Raw genomic sequence first — 18,154 nt, 5'->3', positions numbered from 1 at the left:
GCTGTTTGGGGTTGGGGTTGTGGCTCAGTGGTAGAGTGCTTGCCTAGCATGTGCAAGGCACTGGGTTTGATTTTCAGCACCATAAATAAATAAATAAATAAATAAATAAATAAATAAATAAATAAAGGAAGGTCCATTGACAGCTAAAAAAATATTTTTAAAAAGTAGGCTGTTAGAAATTATAGCACAGCTCACTAATATTCTCTCTCTCTCTCTTTTTTTTTTTCCTGTTTTCTCTCTGGGTTGTTTCTGTTAGTGTGTTTCCTAGTTTACCAGTCTTTTCTTCTATAGTACCTAATCTGCTATTAATACTGTTTATTGTATTTTTCATTTCACACATTGTAGGTTTCATCTCTAGAAGTTTCATTTGGACTTTATGTTTTCCATCCATGTTTCTACTTGGCCTATTAACCTATGAAATACAATTTTTATAACTATTTGAATGTACTTGTCTGCTAATTCTCACATCTGTATTATTTATGCATTAGTTTTTAAAAAAATTTCTTTTAGTTGTAGATGGAAACAATACCTTTATTTTGTTTATTTTATTTTTATGTGTGCTGAGGATAGAACCCAATGTTTCACAAGTGCGAGGCAAACACTCTACCTCTGAGCTACAACCCCATGCGTTAGTTTTAATTGATGGATTCATTTCTTCATTATGGCTAATATAGTTTTGCTTTTTTGCAAAGTTGGCAATTTCTGGTTGGATACAAGACATTCTGAATTTACCTTGGGTCTTGGATTTTTTTTATTCCTATAAATATTTATGAGTTTTGCAGTGACTTGAAAACAATTTGATTCATTCAGATCACTCTTTTAATACTTGTTAGTAAGTATCAGAGCAGTGTTTAATCCGAGGTTAACTGTTCCCCATTGAGGCAAAGACCCTTTTGCATACTTGTACCTAGTGTCCTGTCATGGGCTTTTCCAGTCTGCCTGTGGAAATAGATACTATTCCTGGCCTGTGTGAATGCTGAATATTCTTTTTTACAATCTGTCTAGCTGATCCTCCCATCCCCCCTATTTAGATAGTTTCCTCATATAAGCCTATCAGTTTCAGCAGAGTACTTGCGGAGGACCCTGGGCAGATGTACAGAGCTCACTCTATTCAGTTCTCTCTTCTCTGGTACTGTGTCCTCCAAACTCTTGCCTCTTTGGACTTACTTTGTAGCTTCTCAGCACCTTCTTCTTAGCTCAGGGTATCTTCTGGTCTCTGAGTTCTCCCTCCTGCTCCATGGCCTGGATTTTCTCTTAAGGCAGTAAGATGGGAAATCAAGAGACCCACCTCATTTGTGTCTCATTTTTTAGAAATCACAGTCCTTTGTTTATGAACGTTCATTGTTTTTAAAACTGTGGTTTGGGGGCTGTGTTTGTAGCTCAGTGATAGAATGCTTGCTTAGCATGTGAGAGGCACTGGGTTCGATCCTCAGCACCACATAAAAAAATAATAAAAATAAGAATAAAGGTATTGTATAAAAAATTAAACTGTGATTTTGTGTACTTTTGTATACTTTTAGTTTTAGCCAAGAAGGTAGGTTAATTTGGTCCTTGCTTATCTTGGTTGGAAACTGAAATATCACTAGTTTAATTTTGAAATAACAGAATTATGTGTTTTAAAAATAAATATATAGAGAGAATAGTATTCGACTATCAAGAGTTTATACCTACTTTTCAATGTCTGACTGAAAATTGTCATTAACAAGAGAAAACATAAAAAAAGGACCAAAATAATATGTAATGCAGTATACTCTCCATTATTGAAATATGATTTAGCTATAACTTCTTGGATTCTCAATGGCAAGTATATAATCTTTTTACCATTTTAAAATAATTTTGTCCAGGGACAGTGGCATGACTCTGTAATCACAGCCACTGTGGAGGGTGGGACATGAGGATTATTTGAGCCTAGGAATTTGAGACCAGCTTGGACAACATAATGAGTCCCAAAATAAATAAATAAAACAAAATAAATAAATAAAACAATTTAAAGAAATTAATAAATTTTATTTTAAGTGTTTTTAATTTCATAGCAAAATTCCCAGCAGAAAGTAGAGAGTTTCCATATAACGCTCATCCCCATACATTCAGTCTCCTTCTTAATCGATTATCCCCTTCCAGGTTGGCATATGTGTTAAAATGATGAGCCTCTGTCAAAACATCATTATATCCAAACTCCATAGCTCATATTAGGGTTCCCTCTTGCTGTTGTATATTCTATGGTTTAGATAAATTAATGCTAATATCTACCTACCCTTGTTTTATGCATAATAGTTTCATCACCCTAAAAATTCTCTGTGCTCTCTGCCTGTTCATCCCACCCTCCCTTTTAACCTTGACAGCCACTGATTGTTTTACTGCCTCTATACTTTTGTATTTTTCAGAATGAGATAAAATTGTAATCATATAGTATATAGTCATGTCTTTTACTTAGTAATATGCTTTTAAGTTTCCATACTCTCTTTTATGGTTTGATAATAACTCATTTTTTTAGTGATAAATAATAATTCATTGTCTGGATGGTATTATATCCTTATGCCTACTGAAGATATGTTGGTTTCTTCCAAGTTTTAGCAATTATGAATAAAGCTGCCACGAACATTAATGTTCATGTTTTTATGTGGATCTTTTACCATTTTTAATATATGACGGTAATGAGAAGACTGAGTAAAAACCTCAATCCAGTTTTAGTTTTTTTGTTTTGTTTTTTTGCGGTGCTACAGATTGAACCTAGGAGTGTTCTACCAATCATCTACCCTTTTCATTTTTTATTTTGAGATAGGGTTTTGCTAAGTTGCCTAGGCTGCCCTGAACTCACAATCCTGCTTCAGCCTCCTGGGTTTATTGATACATGTGCCACCATACCTGGCTTTTCCTCTTTTCTTTCTTTGAGACAAGGTCTTACTAATGTTGCCTAGGCTGACTTTGAGCTTGTGATCCTCCTACCTCAGCCTCCTGAGCACAGTTTTCGATATTAACAAGTAAAGTTTGAAGAGATTCATGTTGAAGGAAACTATATGCCATTAGAATTGTTTAAGTTTGACATTTTAAAACCAGAAATTCTGACTCTCTAAAATTGAGATGAGATTCTCTTATTATAGGAAATCCATGACCTTCTTTTCTCAGGTGTAAAAAGTATAGATTAATAGTTTTTTTTAATTAGTAAATTTTAAGTATTTAATGCAGTCACAGAAATTGAAATAGGAACTAATTTTGAGTTAAAAAAAATTTTGGCCATTGCATACTGTTGAAAAAATATGGGCTCTGTAGCCAGATGGACTATGTTCACACCTTGTCTCTGCATTTATGACATTGACCAAATTACTAAACTTAAGCCTCTATTTCCCTAAATAAATTATGTGAATACAATGGTGTCTATCCCTTAGAATTGGGGTTAAAAAAAAGAAATATAATTGCATGTAAAGTGCATGGCCTAGTACATAGGAAATGATCAGTAAATAGTAGCTATATCATGATAGAGCTTATTATTTAGTATTTCATTGTGTCTCTATAAGGGTTACAATATTTTCAGATCCTTTGAATGTAATAAGTTACATTCCTAATGGCAGAATTTGAAATAGCCAGTTTGAAAAAACTGAGACTTTATATTCCAATGTGTAAAAAATTATTTCTGGTGTGATTGATTTATTTTTTAAAATGTCTGAAAATGATGGTGTCCTTTGAGGTTAACTGAATAGAGTATTCATAGTTAAGGAACTTTTTTTCATTTATGCTGTACATCCTAGGCTATCTTCTCATGCCATATCATCTCCTGACTCCAGCTCTCTAACTGGAGAGACATTTAGAGACATTATTAGACATTTCTCTATGTCTACCGTTGCTTTATTCCAACTGTCCACAATATAACCATAGAAAAATCATTCTATGGCTTCACTCTGCTTCAGGATAAGGCCTAAAAACTTTAATACAGTTTTCATGACCCTGTGTGATTAGGACATTGCTAGTTTAGTTTCTCTTGCTCTCTATGTATCTACCTTACATTTTACATGTTTCTTGCTTTCTGATCTCATTTCAGTGTCTGAAAACCTCCATTCTCTTTCTTCCCTTTTGCCTCTTCTACTCTATTCCCATCTCATTTGTGTTTCAGATCTTATCTTAAACCGTACCTCTCTGGAAAGCCTTTTCTGACCGCTACTCCTATCCATTCCCTGGTCTGGTTTATATCCTACTCTCATCTGGAACAGTTTTCTCAGTACTCATCAGGCTAAAAATTGTTTTGCCAGTATCTTTTCCCTAAGATTATAAGCACTTTAAGATTAAGGATTTTATTAGTCTTGTTTGTGACTCTGGCCCTGGTGCCTAGCACAATGCCACACTCAGGTGTGTTGTAAATATTTGTGGGATGAAAAAGTTTAGGTATTTGGAAGGTTTTAAGTTGTGTCTCTAGTTAATCTGTAAGAATTGCATTGTCACTTTTTAGTTAACACCCCGTATTTCTTATAAATGTTACTTTAAAACAATTTTTAAAAAATGAATTTATTTAGGATTAATAAGGGAAAAAAACACCACCATTTACTGGTACTCTCTACCAGGCACAGGGTTGGTTATTTGTGTTTTTAAAAATATTTTTATTAGTTATTGATGGACTTTAATTGATTTATTTGTTTTATATGTGGTGCTAAGAATCGAACCCAGTGCCTCACACATGCTAGGCAAGTACTCTACCACTGAGCTACAACCCCAGCCTGGTTATTTGAATTAAATTGTTTCATTTTATTCTTAACTATCAATATAGAATATTCTTAACCCTGTTTTACCATCAGGGAGACAATCTCTGGGTAGATAAATTGTCCAAGGTCAAGTAGCTAAAAATGGGCAGAAATGGATTCAGATTGAAGTCTTTTTGCTCCAGATCCTGTGTTCTTCTGCTGCCTTCTACAATTTAATGTCTACAATAAATAATACATATTAAAATAAATTTCTTATAATTAAGAATAAGATTCTTGCATTTGGGGTTTAAGATTTTTTTATTGATTAGTAATATTTTATTGACTAGTGCTTTAGCCGTGTTTCATTTATGTGGCACGGAATTCATATTGTACATGTTGATAATAAAGATGGAATCTGTACTAGAGCAAATTTTGAATTCAGGGAAGAAATTACATCACAATATTAAAGGAATTAATTTTAAGAGTTATTGTTCTGTCACATCAGGCTGTAAAAAGTGGCTGATTATCTTGATCATTTTCAGGAACTATTTTTGCATATGGACAAACTGGAACAGGCAAAACTTTTACCATGGAAGGTGTTCGAGCTGTTCCTGAACTTAGAGGAATCATTCCCAATTCATTTGCTCACATATTTGGTCATATTGCAAAGGCAGAGGGTGATACAAGGTAAAAGGGAATTCTTTTATTTTCTATTAATAAGAAATACAAACACAAGAAAGTTTTACAGTTATAAACTCATTTTAAAACGGGTCCCATAAACATTTCACTGCTTTTTATGTGCTTAAAATATTTTATTTATAGATTTTTGGTTCGAGTGTCATATTTGGAAATATATAATGAAGAAGTTCGTGACCTTTTGGGCAAGGATCAGACACAGAGATTAGAGGTAAGGGTAACTGAAATTGGAATACTTTCCAAAGCAATAGAATATTTACTAAATTAAGAACCTTTTTGTATAAAAAATACTTTTAAGGTTTTAAATAACCTTGTACATTTATTTCTTATTAAATTTAGACAAAGGAGATGGGGAGTTACTGAAGCAAGACTTGTGAGTCAAGTAGTAAATGATGTCAGTTTGTTAGGTACTGTCAAATTTTTAACCCTGTAAAATATGAGACAAATAACAAGGAAAGAATAGCCTTTAAATATTAATATTAAAATTTTGTGTTGAAATTGTATTTTCAGTAAAATAGAGGTGAATAACATATGCAGAATAACAGTAGAATGGGGTAGAATTACAATAGCTGCCATTGTAGGATGGTGAAGAGTATATGTAGCATAGCAGCAGCCACCATTACTGAGCCTTTCCAATTGTGTAGACATTTGATATAGTCAATGGCAGTTGGTAGTAGTGATATTTCATTTCATTTAATCTTCCCAGCAGTTTATTTTTCCTGATGTGGTAACTGAAATTTACAGGGGTTTCATCCATTGCTCAAGGTCATGTAGCAAGTGAATTGTAATATCACTTAGGATTAAGAGGATGGTTTCTGGGTCCTGCTCTCTTAGCTTGAATTCTAGCTCTGATCTTGATCAAATTACTTAACCTCTGTGAGTCTTAGTTCTGTCACATGAAAATGGAAATAATAATAGGATCTACTTCATAGGATTGATGCCAACATTAACAAATTAAAGTGTTTAAGTCAGTGTCTGACATGTAATAATATTTGTTAGCATTTTTCATTTTAAGCTTATATAAATAGAGTTTTGGTACAGCATATTGGAGCATTAAGAATTATTTGTTGGGCTGGGGTTGTAGCTCAGCTTGCCTAGCATGTGTGAGGCATTACGTTTGAGTCTCAGCACCACATAAAAATAAATAAGTAAAATAAAGGTATTGTGTTCATCTACAACTAAAAATATTAAAAAATAATTATTTGTTGAATAATGAAGGCTATTCTGTAATGATAACATGTACATAGCAAATTGTAGAAATAATTTTTGTTTCTTTCTAGTTGTCATCTTTAGTTTTCTTATCTTTTAGTGTTTTTGCCTCTGAAAAGTTTGTTGTTTTATTTTTCAAACTTTTGGGAAAAAATTATTTAGAAGGAACACTTCTGTTTTTGTACTTTAAATTATAGATCAGATTTATTCTCAGGAACATTCTTGCCAGCGATTCTAAACCCTGTTAGACCTTGTGCTCTTTTTTAAATAACATTTTGACTATCCTGAAATGAAATTCACAGGTGATAAAATCTACCAACACACATAATTTTAAAAAGTTAGTATACTGCCCTACTGTAATAAAAAGGAGAATAACAGTAATTTAAAAATAAAATGCTAGTACCTCAGTGTGGAAATGCTTGGATGGGGGACCACAGTTGAGGATGTAATGAAATAGTTAGAGGCATGGAGAATCACCATGACTGCAAGAACTACAGATATAGAATATTATAACATACAGGTATGTTGCAATAGTAACCAGAATACTTGATTGGTGTCGTTGTCAATAACATGGTCTTTTAAAACAGTGAGCTTTTGGTAGAGTTTGAGAAAAATTAAGTACAAATCTTTCTTCAGTTTTTCTGTATTTTTATATTATTGTTATTACTATTATGGAAAAGACCTTTGTCTTTATATCTTAGTCTCTGATAATTATGAATAGTTTTTTAATCCATGTAAATATCTACTAGGACTTTGAAATTTATATGGGACAGTTGTTCTTTGGGTGAGCCCTCCCACCCATTTCAGAATGTTTAGTATCCTTGCTCCTTGCCTATAAATACTAATTGTGTTTCAAGTAAACCATAAACGCCCCCACTATAACTGTATTGTTATAGAAATTAAATTTTTTATGATAAATTATCAGGGGGATAACGGCCAACATCTCATTAAGGGGTTCTTCTTCCTGCCCAGGATAATCCTAGCCATCCTAAGATTTATAATCAATCTCAAATAATTAGTGAATAACAAAGCACAAATACTCAGAAATATATTTACAGAAAGTAAAGCCCCTGATCTAGTGCTCATGGGTTCTGGAACTAGACATGATAAAAATGGCTCTGGTGGTTTATTTTAGGGGGTACATCAAAAGCAGGGATAAGGTTTCAAGGGCGGAGTCTTGCTTGGTGATATCTTTCAGTCAGCAGGTTGATTGACGTCTTCGCAGGTCACACTCATCTCAGGTGCTGTGGTGGGTCACTGCAGAGCCAGATAGAGATTCACATTGTCCCTGGGTAATTGACCAGAAGAATGTCCACTGGTCATTCCCAGACACCAGATGTCTCTACCATGAGGCTTCTATGCGTGGTGACTCACATGCAATCCATGGACAGCTCCTGACAATAAAAATTTTTTTTTTTTTTTTTTTTGGTGCTGGGAATAGAACCCAAGGCCTTATGCATATTAAGCATATTTTTAAAACCTTAACAAATTCTCAGTTTTTAAACTTTAACAAATTCGAGATTGTATTTTATTTCTTCATCTTTCATAGCTAATCAGTTATTAATTGAATTTTGAATTAATATGTGATTGGAAAAGACCTTAAAGTTCATGAAGACCAATAGTTCACGAACAGATGTGAACTTGAAGAATGTTTCCAGTTGGCAGTAATGTGAACACAGAAAATGCTTAAAAACTTCCATAGCAATTTGACATTGCCATTGCATCCAAGTATTTTTGTATTTTACAAAGATTTTAGTTTGCCAGATTAGAAGTGTACATGTCCTCTACCATAGTTTTTTTTTTTTGAAAGTCAAATGATAAATAACAAATTGTGGAAGAATTATTATGATAAATGTAAGTAAAGTCTTACTTTTTTTTTTAGGTTAAAGAAAGGCCTGATGTGGGAGTTTATATCAAAGATTTATCAGCTTATGTGGTAAATAATGCTGATGATATGGATAGAATTATGACACTAGGCCATAAAAATCGTAAGTATAGTGCATAATTGTGATTAAATGTCTACGTGTTGAATAGATTGGTTGAGAGACAAAAACAGTGTGATTCTTTGCTCTATAGAGACTGAACTTTAAGGTTTCTTGAAAATTCTTTACCTTTGATGATTACTCTGTAGAGAATATAAATGAATGAAAGATATCAGATTGTTTTCCATGCTGACCAAAATTTTTCTTTTTAATTGTGCTAATCTTTGAAACTCTCATATAATTGTCTTTTATTAGTTACACTAAATATTGAGAGCATTTTTTGAGCACTTAATAAGTGGGAAGCACTTGTGCTCAGTGCTTCATGAAGATGATCTCTTAAGATGATCTCTTAAGATGATCTCTTATCTCTGTGGAGATACTAAAGTCCTACTTTTTGAATGACCAACTGAGGCTTAGTTTAAGTAACTTTTCTATGGTAGTACAGTTCCTAAGTGGCAGAGTGAGTATTTGAATGTAGGCTATTAGTATTAACCAGGCACTATATTGCTTCCCTTTTGTTGAGAGGGAAAGCAAAACAAAATCTTATCAAAATTATATTTATCTTAGTAGTTGTTTTATGTTTTTAATCTAAAGAATAAGAAACTTCAGCAATATTTAAAATATAGGTGCCCAAAGCCTAGTACTAGTGATGTTACCAATAGCAATTAGAAGTTAGAAATAAATGACAAGAACATAGAAAGTGAAAATATTAAGTTTTTGTGTCTTGACTATAGATCTAGCAAACACAAAGAAATTAAACATTATTCAATTTTTATACATAAACTAACAGAAAAATGATCAATAAGAAAATGACAAAATCTCAACAGAAAGATGAGCAAAAGATAATGTGTTATTCACAGAAAAATCATACAGAGCAATGATCACATGAAATTACTTCATAAGTAATCAGGATAATGCAGATTAAAACAATAGTAAGAGATATGCTTTTGGCAGGGGGCAGGTAGCAGGAGATTGAACTCAGTGACACCTAACCACTAAGCAACATTCTCAACCCTTATTATTTTGAGACAGAGTCTTGTTAAGTTACTTAGGTCTTTGATAAGTTGCTGAGGCTGGCTTGGAACTTGCCGTCCTCGGCCTCCTGAGCCACTGGGATTATAGGCATGTGCCACTTCTTCCCGCTCCAGATTATTTTATGCTTTGAAGAAATGGGCACTGGGGTGGGAGTGGAAATTGATATGGCATTTTTGAAGGACAATATTAACAATATCTGTTGACATTTAAAAAAAATGTTCATTTTGATCTAGTATTTCTAACTCTTGATATATAGTCTAGAAAAATATTTTTAGATGTAAACAATCTAACCATCAATAAGTCACTATTTTTTTATAATTATGGTACAAAAATACTATATACATAAGAGATAATGTTAAGTGAGGGAAAAACAAGATAAAGTGAGACCTAACACACTGTAGAAGCTTGTATATTGCTACTGACTGATTAGATGATTTTTGAAAAGTGGTATCAAATTTAATGGTTGTATTTTTTGAGAAAATTCATATTTTAATTTAAAAGAAAATAGAAAAATATAGAATCGCAGATCCCTGTGTTTTCTTTGATTAATTCTATCTATTCCTCATATAAATTATTTCTTTGTTCTTTCACTGATTTTTCATGTACTTTCTTTCATTGGACTTTATCAATGCAGTTTACATTCCAGTTATATGACTTCTAATATAGCCACACGCTAATATACTCTTTTAATGTCTCATTTCTAAAATCAATGTTTGCACAGAGAAGTTCTGCATAAATAGTAGGAAGATAGAAATTAATGCTTTAAAATACTTTGGAATTTAAGAAAAAAATTAGCACATGACTATTGTAAAAAAAAGCATGTTTATGCAATATATTCATGTAAAAATGTACAAGTACATGAATATTTTGTATATTTTAAGTGGATGCTTTTGTTTTTGCTTCATATAAATGGGATCAAACTATATATTCCTCTCTTACTTGACTTTTAAAAAGTCAGATGCTAGCTGGGCATGGTGGTGCATACCTGTAATCCCAGCAGTTTGGGAGGCTGAGGCAAGACAAGTTTCAACTCAGCATCAGCAATTTAGTGAGGCCCTAAGCAACTTAGTGAGACCCTGTCTCAAAATAAAAATAAATAATAACTTTTTTTTTTAAAAAAAGGAAAAAATGAAAGGACTGGGGATGTTAAGTGCCCCTGGATTCAATCCTGGATACGCTCCAAACCCTAATTTAAATGCTGTGGGCATCTTTCACATCATTGGATACAGTTCTGCCTATTTTTTTTTTTAATGACTGCTTAGTTGTCCAAAGTATGACTATTCTATAATTGATTAGCCATTATCCTATTTGTTGTTTCTGGTCTTTCGTTGTTGCAAACAATGTTACACTATATATTCCTAAAGCATATTTGCAAGAATTTCCATGGTTTAGTTTGCTAGAACATAATTATCTTTAGAGCTGAATCAGCAATAATTGCTCCAGTTATTTAACACGTTTCTTCTTTATGTGTAATTTTTTTTTAAGAGTGGGAGGAAGGGGGTTCTCACTATATTGCCTAGGCTGGTCTTAAACTACTGGTATCAGGGATCCTCCTCTCTCAACCTCCCAAGTACTTGAGATTATATAGGCACCATACCACCCTGTCTGGATTTGTAAATTATTTATTTCAACAAAAATTGTAAGAGAGGGATGGGCTATAGCTCAGTTGGTAGAGTGCTTGCCTTGAATGCACAAGGCCCTGGGTTCAATCCCCAGCACCACCAAAAAAAAAAAAAAAATGTAAGGGAAACTTCATATATTGGCTAAATGCACACCTTTACTTTTATGGTCTAGCCATGTTCTCTGGCTTTTATTATAATGACATTAAGTATTTTGAACTATTCTGGGTATTTAATTATTACTGTACATACTCTCTGTTACAGTTTTTAAGGATTTCCTTCCTTTATTAAAGGTTCTGTTGGTGCAACTAATATGAATGAACATAGTTCCCGTTCGCATGCCATCTTTACAATTACTATAGAGTGCAGTGAAAAAGGTGTCGATGGTAATATGCATGTCAGGATGGGGAAGCTTCATCTTGTAGATCTTGCTGTAAGTAACAGGATCCTACTTAAGGAATAACTCTTACTATGACTTACATTTATCTCATAAATAAGAATTAATGTGGAAAGGTGTGATTTACATGAGATTTTAAAATTGTGACTTGTTTAACTTACTACTTATTATGGAGTATTTCAAATGTATGTGAAAGTAGACTAGCATAATGATTCCTTATGTTCCTGTAACCCAACTTTAACAGTTATCAACTCGTGGCCAGTCTTGTTTCATCTGTTCTTGCTCACTTTTTCCTTTCCTTAATTATTTTGAAGTGAATCTCGGGTGTTATATCAGGTATATTACTGTTAAATTGCGTTTTAAAAAAATCCTTAAAGAGAATATTCTGTATTATTATTATAATTTTAGCTTGAGTTTTGTCTCTGTATATTGCTAGGGCTCAGAAAGACAAGCAAAAACTGGAGCTACTGGACAGCGCCTGAAGGAAGCTACAAAAATCAATCTTTCACTTTCCACCCTTGGTAATGTAATTTCTGCCTTGGTTGATGGAAAAAGCACTCATGTGCCTTATCGTAACTCTAAATTGACTCGTCTTCTTCAGGATTCTTTAGGAGGAAACTCAAAAACCATGATGGTAAGACTTCATTTGTGGTATTGTTAACATCCAGCAAATATAAGATTCTAATTTGTCCATAAGTAATATAAAAAACATTTTTAAAATTGACTATTATGGACTGGGGCTATAGCTCAATGGTAGAGCACTTACTTCTCACATGTGAGACGCTGGGTTCAACCTCAGCACCATAAAAAAATAAATACATAAAAAAGGATATTATATTCATTTTTAAAAAATTAACTATTTTACTTCTTTGATTTTTGATTATCCTTTTTGTAATATATCATGTGTATTAGTTTGAAGTAGTATCACTTGGAAACCCATATAATTGACACTTTCTTTTTTAAGAAAGTCAAAGTGCCTATGTACTTTAGATATCTATTCTGATATATTTGTAGTTGTACTATTAATTAATGGTAGTGTAAAATGATTTGCATTTCTAATTCAACAGTGTGCGAATATTGGGCCAGCAGATTATAATTATGATGAAACTATTAGTACATTACGGTACGCCAACCGTGCTAAGAATATTAAAAATAAAGCTAGAATTAATGAAGATCCAAAGGATGCTCTGCTTCGCCAGTTTCAGAAAGAAATAGAAGAACTGAAGAAAAAGCTGGAAGAAGGTAAATTCTTTGAAAAATATAAATCTTAATTTTGGCTAAAAGTATGTTGGTTAACGGAGAAGCATTCTAACAGAAATCACCTATTAAACTTTTTTGAGCTTCTGACATTAATATTTAAAAGAATATTTCTGAAAAACAATTGATACCTAGCATTTTCAATTAAGTATAAATTATATAACATTTGTATTTTTAAAATTAAAGCTGTCATCTTTATTCCCATGACCTTTTGTAAATTTCTTATGTTTACTTATTAAATAATAAATTTTTATCTATGTATAGAAGCACATTCTACTGTGTGTGTATTGTGAAAGTTTTGGCTTTGTGATTGGTATCACTATTATTATTTTTTTAAGATTTTTTTTCACAATACCTTTATTCTATTTATTTATTTTTATGTGGTGCTGAGGATTGAACCCAGGGCCTCACACATGCTAGGCAAGTGCTCTACCACCGAGCTACAGCCCCAGTCCTCTCACTATTGTTAAGGAAAGATAGTAGTTGTTTTTGCTATCAATAAAAGCGCATTGCATAGCCTTAAAATATGCCTTCATACTCAAATTTGAATGTGAGAGGGGAAAATTTTTTTCTTTCTTTCTTTCTTTTTTTTTTTTTAAAGCACGGGATTGAACCCAGGGGTGCTTTACCACTGATCTGTAGTCCCAGCCTTTTTTATTTTTTATTTTGAGACAGGATCTCACTGAGTTGCTTAGGGTCTCACTGAGTTGCTAAGGCTAGCCTTGAACTTGTGATCCTCCTGCCTCAGCCTCAGATGCTAGAGTTACAGGTATGTGTCACTGCACCTGGCTGGAAATTATTTTCTAACATGATAATGCAAAATGGTTGGGAAATTTAAAGATCTTATTCATCTCAGTCATCATTAAGTACCTAGTCACTCCCTGCACCTTCATTGTTAAGGACAGATAGGTCCTTCTTATTGGCAAGGAACTCCTCTGTGTATCACGTAAATAGAGGGCTTAGAAACTGCACTTGTGCAGCCTTTGGGGAAGGAAACTAGTTCCATCACAGGTGAAATTTAGAGATGCTAACCCCATCACATATGTTTGGAGAAGGTGCTAATTCAATCAACTAGAGTAAGATAATTGAGAAAAAGCAATGAGTGAACTAATGAAATTTGGTGTTTTAAATGTGACCACTAGGTGGTATTTATAGCCACTATGCTTTAAGGAGTTTAAATTTCTTGGTTATGTTGATTTTCAGTGCATACCTTTATTTTGCTGTCTTTATTTTTAACATTATTAGGAGGCAAAAATATATGAAACATAAAATGTATCATTTTAACCAGTTTAGTGGCATTAAATACATTCATATTATTGTGCAAACTATTATTACTCTTCATCTCCAGAACTTTTTTTATCATCCCATATACAGAAATTCTGTACCCATTAAATACTAATTCTCCATTCCTTTCTCCCCCAAGTCCCTGGGGACCACTGTACTACTTTCTATGAATTTGACCATTCTAGGTACCTTAGATATGTAAAATCATACAGTATTTTGTAGATTTCCTATGTCTACTTGTTAAATAATGATTTTTTAAAATCTAAGTTTAATTTTTATATAAGTTTATTCTATTGTGAGTATGTAACAGTTGTGATTCTGCAATCTGTATCTGGGGGTAAAAATGGGAGTTCAAAACCCAATTAAGTCTAATGTATGAAAGACGATATATCATGAGCTCTGTAATGTTTTGAACAATCAATAAAAAAAATAAGTTTATTCACTTAGCATAATACCTCAAGATTCATCCATGTTTGTAGCATGTCACAATTTATTTTCTTTTAAAGGCTGAAAAGTATTCCAGTGTGTGTGTATGTATGTATGTGTACACACACACACATACACACACACACACACACTGCACTTTGTTTATCAATTTATCTATTGGTGGATATTTGGATTGCTTTCATCTTTTGGCCTGTGTGACTTACTTTGTGTTCATGGATGCAGACAGTCCTTGTTTTAAATGTTTTGGGTATAAAACAACAGTAGAATTGCTGGATCATATGGTGTTACTATTTTTAGCACATTTTATTTTATTTGCTCCGAACTTTTGTTTTTATAACTTAGTTAATAGAGTTGATCATATAAACAATAAAACGTAGGCAAAAGCATTAAAGTAATTTTTAAACTTTTTATTTTAAAATTATTTTAGACTTACAGAAAATTTATGTAGTACAGAGTTTCTATGATACCCTTCATTACCCTTATCCAGCTACCTAATGTTAACATCTGTCACAGTACCATTATTGAAACCAGGAAATTTACATCAGTACAATCTCACCAACTAATCTATATGCTGTTTCAAATTTTGCCAGTTATCTTTCCAATGCCTTCTTTTTTTTTTCTTATTTTAGTCCGTGACTCAATCCAGGATCATACACAATAATTTTATTAGTCTATATTTTTTTTCTGTCTTTTAAATCTCCTCCAATTGCCTTAGTACCTTTTGTTTTTCAAAATCTTGACACTTCAGTAGTAGGAATATGGCTCAGTGGTAGAGCATGTGTCCAGCATGTTCAAGGCCCTGGGTTTGATTCTCAGCACTACAAAAGAAAAAGAAAATGAAGAATCTTGACTTTCCTGAAGAGTGCTGGTCCTGAATGTTTAGATTGTCTTTTAATTTGGACTAGTCTGCAGTTCTCTCATAGTTACTCTGAAGCCTCCTCCACTGTAAACCTACTATTTTTTTCATTTGCAATTAATATGTATCTTGTGGGGAGATACTTTGAGATTCTGCAAATATCCTGTTTCTCCTACTAAGAGATAGTAGGAGAAAATAAGTGCCTTATTCCTGATTTTAGCATGTATCAGTGGTTCTTGCCTGTGACTATAATTCTGTTGCATTTGTTCAATGATGATTTTTCTATTCTCATCATTCATTTTGTTTAGTGTTTGGAATTCTATTACTAGGAAGAGGAATCTCCATTTATTTATTCAAATTTTTATTTTATTTAGCCTGTGTGTTACAATCCAGTATTTTATCATTTATTATGTTGCTCATATTGTCACAGTTTTGGCTATTAGGAGCTCTAGTTCCTATATTCTTTCAGGGTGTTCTCATCAAGTTATTTTTAGGCATCTGCTTGTTTTTCTGGTCCTGCGAGATAATGTTTTAGGCTCATTTTGTATCTTCCCTATCATAATCTTAAAATACATTTCTCCCTGGTTCCTTTTATTGGAGAATGGTATATAGAATGGGACACTATGTATGGTCATTGCTGATAAGGCATCATTGTTTCTAGTCTCAAAGAATAAAATATTTTAAATGATTTCTTTACCTAAGACAGCCTTTATTTATAAGTATATAATCTAGTTGCAATTTGTATGTATTTTACTTTTTTCCCCCAATTACCTTTGCTTTCTTAAAAACTTCATGTATGGACAATGATGTTTTTAAATAACTAATTTGAAGTTAATTTAGTGCTTCTCTGTATTACTATTTAATGGTTCCATTTTATTGACTTTTTGTCTTTAAGAGAATATGTAGTTAACATTATCTTTGTACAGATAAAGCTGTCTTTGAAATTTTTTTGTGATATAATCCTAGATATGGGATCACTGTGTTAACTGACAGTTTTGTGGTTCAAAAAATATACAGATTGAATTATTTGAAATCTTAAGCAGGAAACAAGGAGAAGATACTCCCCAAAGAGATCACATTTTAAAAGACTGAACTAATTCTAACACATAATCTTTTGTATATGTTTAGAACTCTATTTAAAATAATTATTTGAATTTTTAAATGGGTCAGATTTTAACTTTTTTAGGAACTTTGGAAAAATAAAGTCTCTGTGTACATCTTAGCTATTTCTGAGATTAGCACAACTGATATACTATCTAGGAGCACTGAAACATTTAAATTTATATTTTGAGCCAGGCACAGTGATACACTCCTTTTATTCTAGCTATTCAAGAGGCTAAGGCAGGAAGATCACAAACTTGAGGCCAGCTTGGGCAACTTATTGAGACCCTATCTTCAAATTAAAAATTAAGAAGGCTGGGGTGTAACTCGGTGATAGAGCACCCCTGCCCAGGTTCAATCCCAGTACTGCAAAAAGTATAAGAAGTATATTTGAGTAAAAAAAAAGCTTAATGAAGAAAATTGGTATAAGTATTTCTGAAATAACCAATGACTTGTACAGACTAAAATCATTGCATTAAATTTCTATCCAAGGAGAAGAAATATCAGGCTCTGATATCAGTGGGTCAGAGGAGGAAGAGGATGAAGAAGGTGAGGTTGGAGAAGATGGAGAGAAAAGGAAAAAAAGAAGGGGTAAGTTCTGTTAAGTATTCTAATTAGTAGAAAAAATTAGGATTGCTACCTAATAATGCTTTCACATTTCTTTTTTTTTTTAATGCTTTCACATTTCTAAGACAATAGAGTGCATGCCTTCTATTTTGCTTTTATAGTTATGGTAACAATTAGAATAGAGGATGTATGCCATATACCTAGTTAACTTTGCATTGTTTTTTTCTCCACTAATCTGTTCTTAGCTTACTCAGAATAGTTTGGATTTTTTTTTTTAGAATTATAAAACTATGAGAGTGGATATAACATTTTGAAATTTTAGGTAGAGTTTTGATTTTACGTGAGGACTTGGATCTGTTAGGAACCTACATATTTAGGAAAATGTGGAATTTTTTCTCAAGTAAGGTTAATCTTTAGAATTCATTAGATTTTTAAATAATAAATTTGTTTAAGTACTGTATTTTAAAATTTAATTCCTTTTCTTTATAATATGTGCTCATTCTCACCCCAATGTGGGGCATATGTTATCATGTGTGAATTAAGACTTTGTCATGCTAAGATTATAGATAACATGCAAAAGAGATGGACATATTATAATGGCCTGCATTTCAAGCCTATTTATCCTAAATATTTATTTCAGAACTCTCTTCCATTAGTGTGGATCATTGTTTTCCAGCTGGTGCATATTTTGCTTGTCTTATTTAAATGATGTTGCTGAAAATAAACCCATCACTGTTTGATCAGGAGTCCCAAATTTAAAAACTGTAAAGATTGTATAAATTCAGAAGAGAGGAAAAGCATGATTTAGAGCAAGAGTTGGTAAAATACAACCTGCTGGCCAAGTCTAGCCCATATCTGTTTTGTAAATAAAATGTTATTAAAACAACTATGTTCATTTGTTTACATATGTTCTGTGGCTGCTTTCACATGGCTTATGGCCTATAAACACATATTATTTGTCCTTTTGCAGAAAATGTTTGCCAAACCCTGACTTAGAGAAATGTATTTTTTGTTCATATCTAGTTTTTTTTTAA

The 18,154-nt window shown here is 32.6% G+C and overlaps 1 protein-coding gene across 3 annotated transcripts in view; it reads left to right on the top strand.

Moving 5' to 3' along the window:
* The window catches only part of KIF3A (kinesin family member 3A), a gene marked incomplete at its 5' end in the record, with an annotated part of 44,626 nt that overhangs the window by 10,600 nt on the left and 15,872 nt on the right, over window positions 1–18,154 (top strand). For 2 of the 3 annotated variants that reach the window (XM_081304296.1, XM_081304298.1), the window contains 7 exons: window positions 5,213–5,357; window positions 5,493–5,577; window positions 8,458–8,563; window positions 11,505–11,644; window positions 12,045–12,242; window positions 12,676–12,850; window positions 17,046–17,144. In XM_081304296.1, the coding sequence (XP_081160422.1) occupies window positions 5,213–5,357; window positions 5,493–5,577; window positions 8,458–8,563; window positions 11,505–11,644; window positions 12,045–12,242; window positions 12,676–12,850; window positions 17,046–17,144 (948 nt within the window). Of the gene's footprint in view, window positions 1–5,212; window positions 5,358–5,492; window positions 5,578–8,457; window positions 8,564–11,504; window positions 11,645–12,044; window positions 12,243–12,675; window positions 12,851–17,045; window positions 17,154–18,154 lie in introns of all 3 variants that reach the window. The other variant, XM_081304297.1, reaches the window with a different exon arrangement.

This window comes from Spermophilus citellus (genome assembly GCF_964194105.1).
Source record: "Spermophilus citellus genome assembly, chromosome: 1".
NCBI lineage: Eukaryota > Metazoa > Chordata > Mammalia > Rodentia > Sciuridae > Spermophilus > Spermophilus citellus.
The sequence above is the reverse complement of the archived record's forward strand: the minus strand, read 5'-3'. Positions and strand labels throughout refer to the sequence as shown.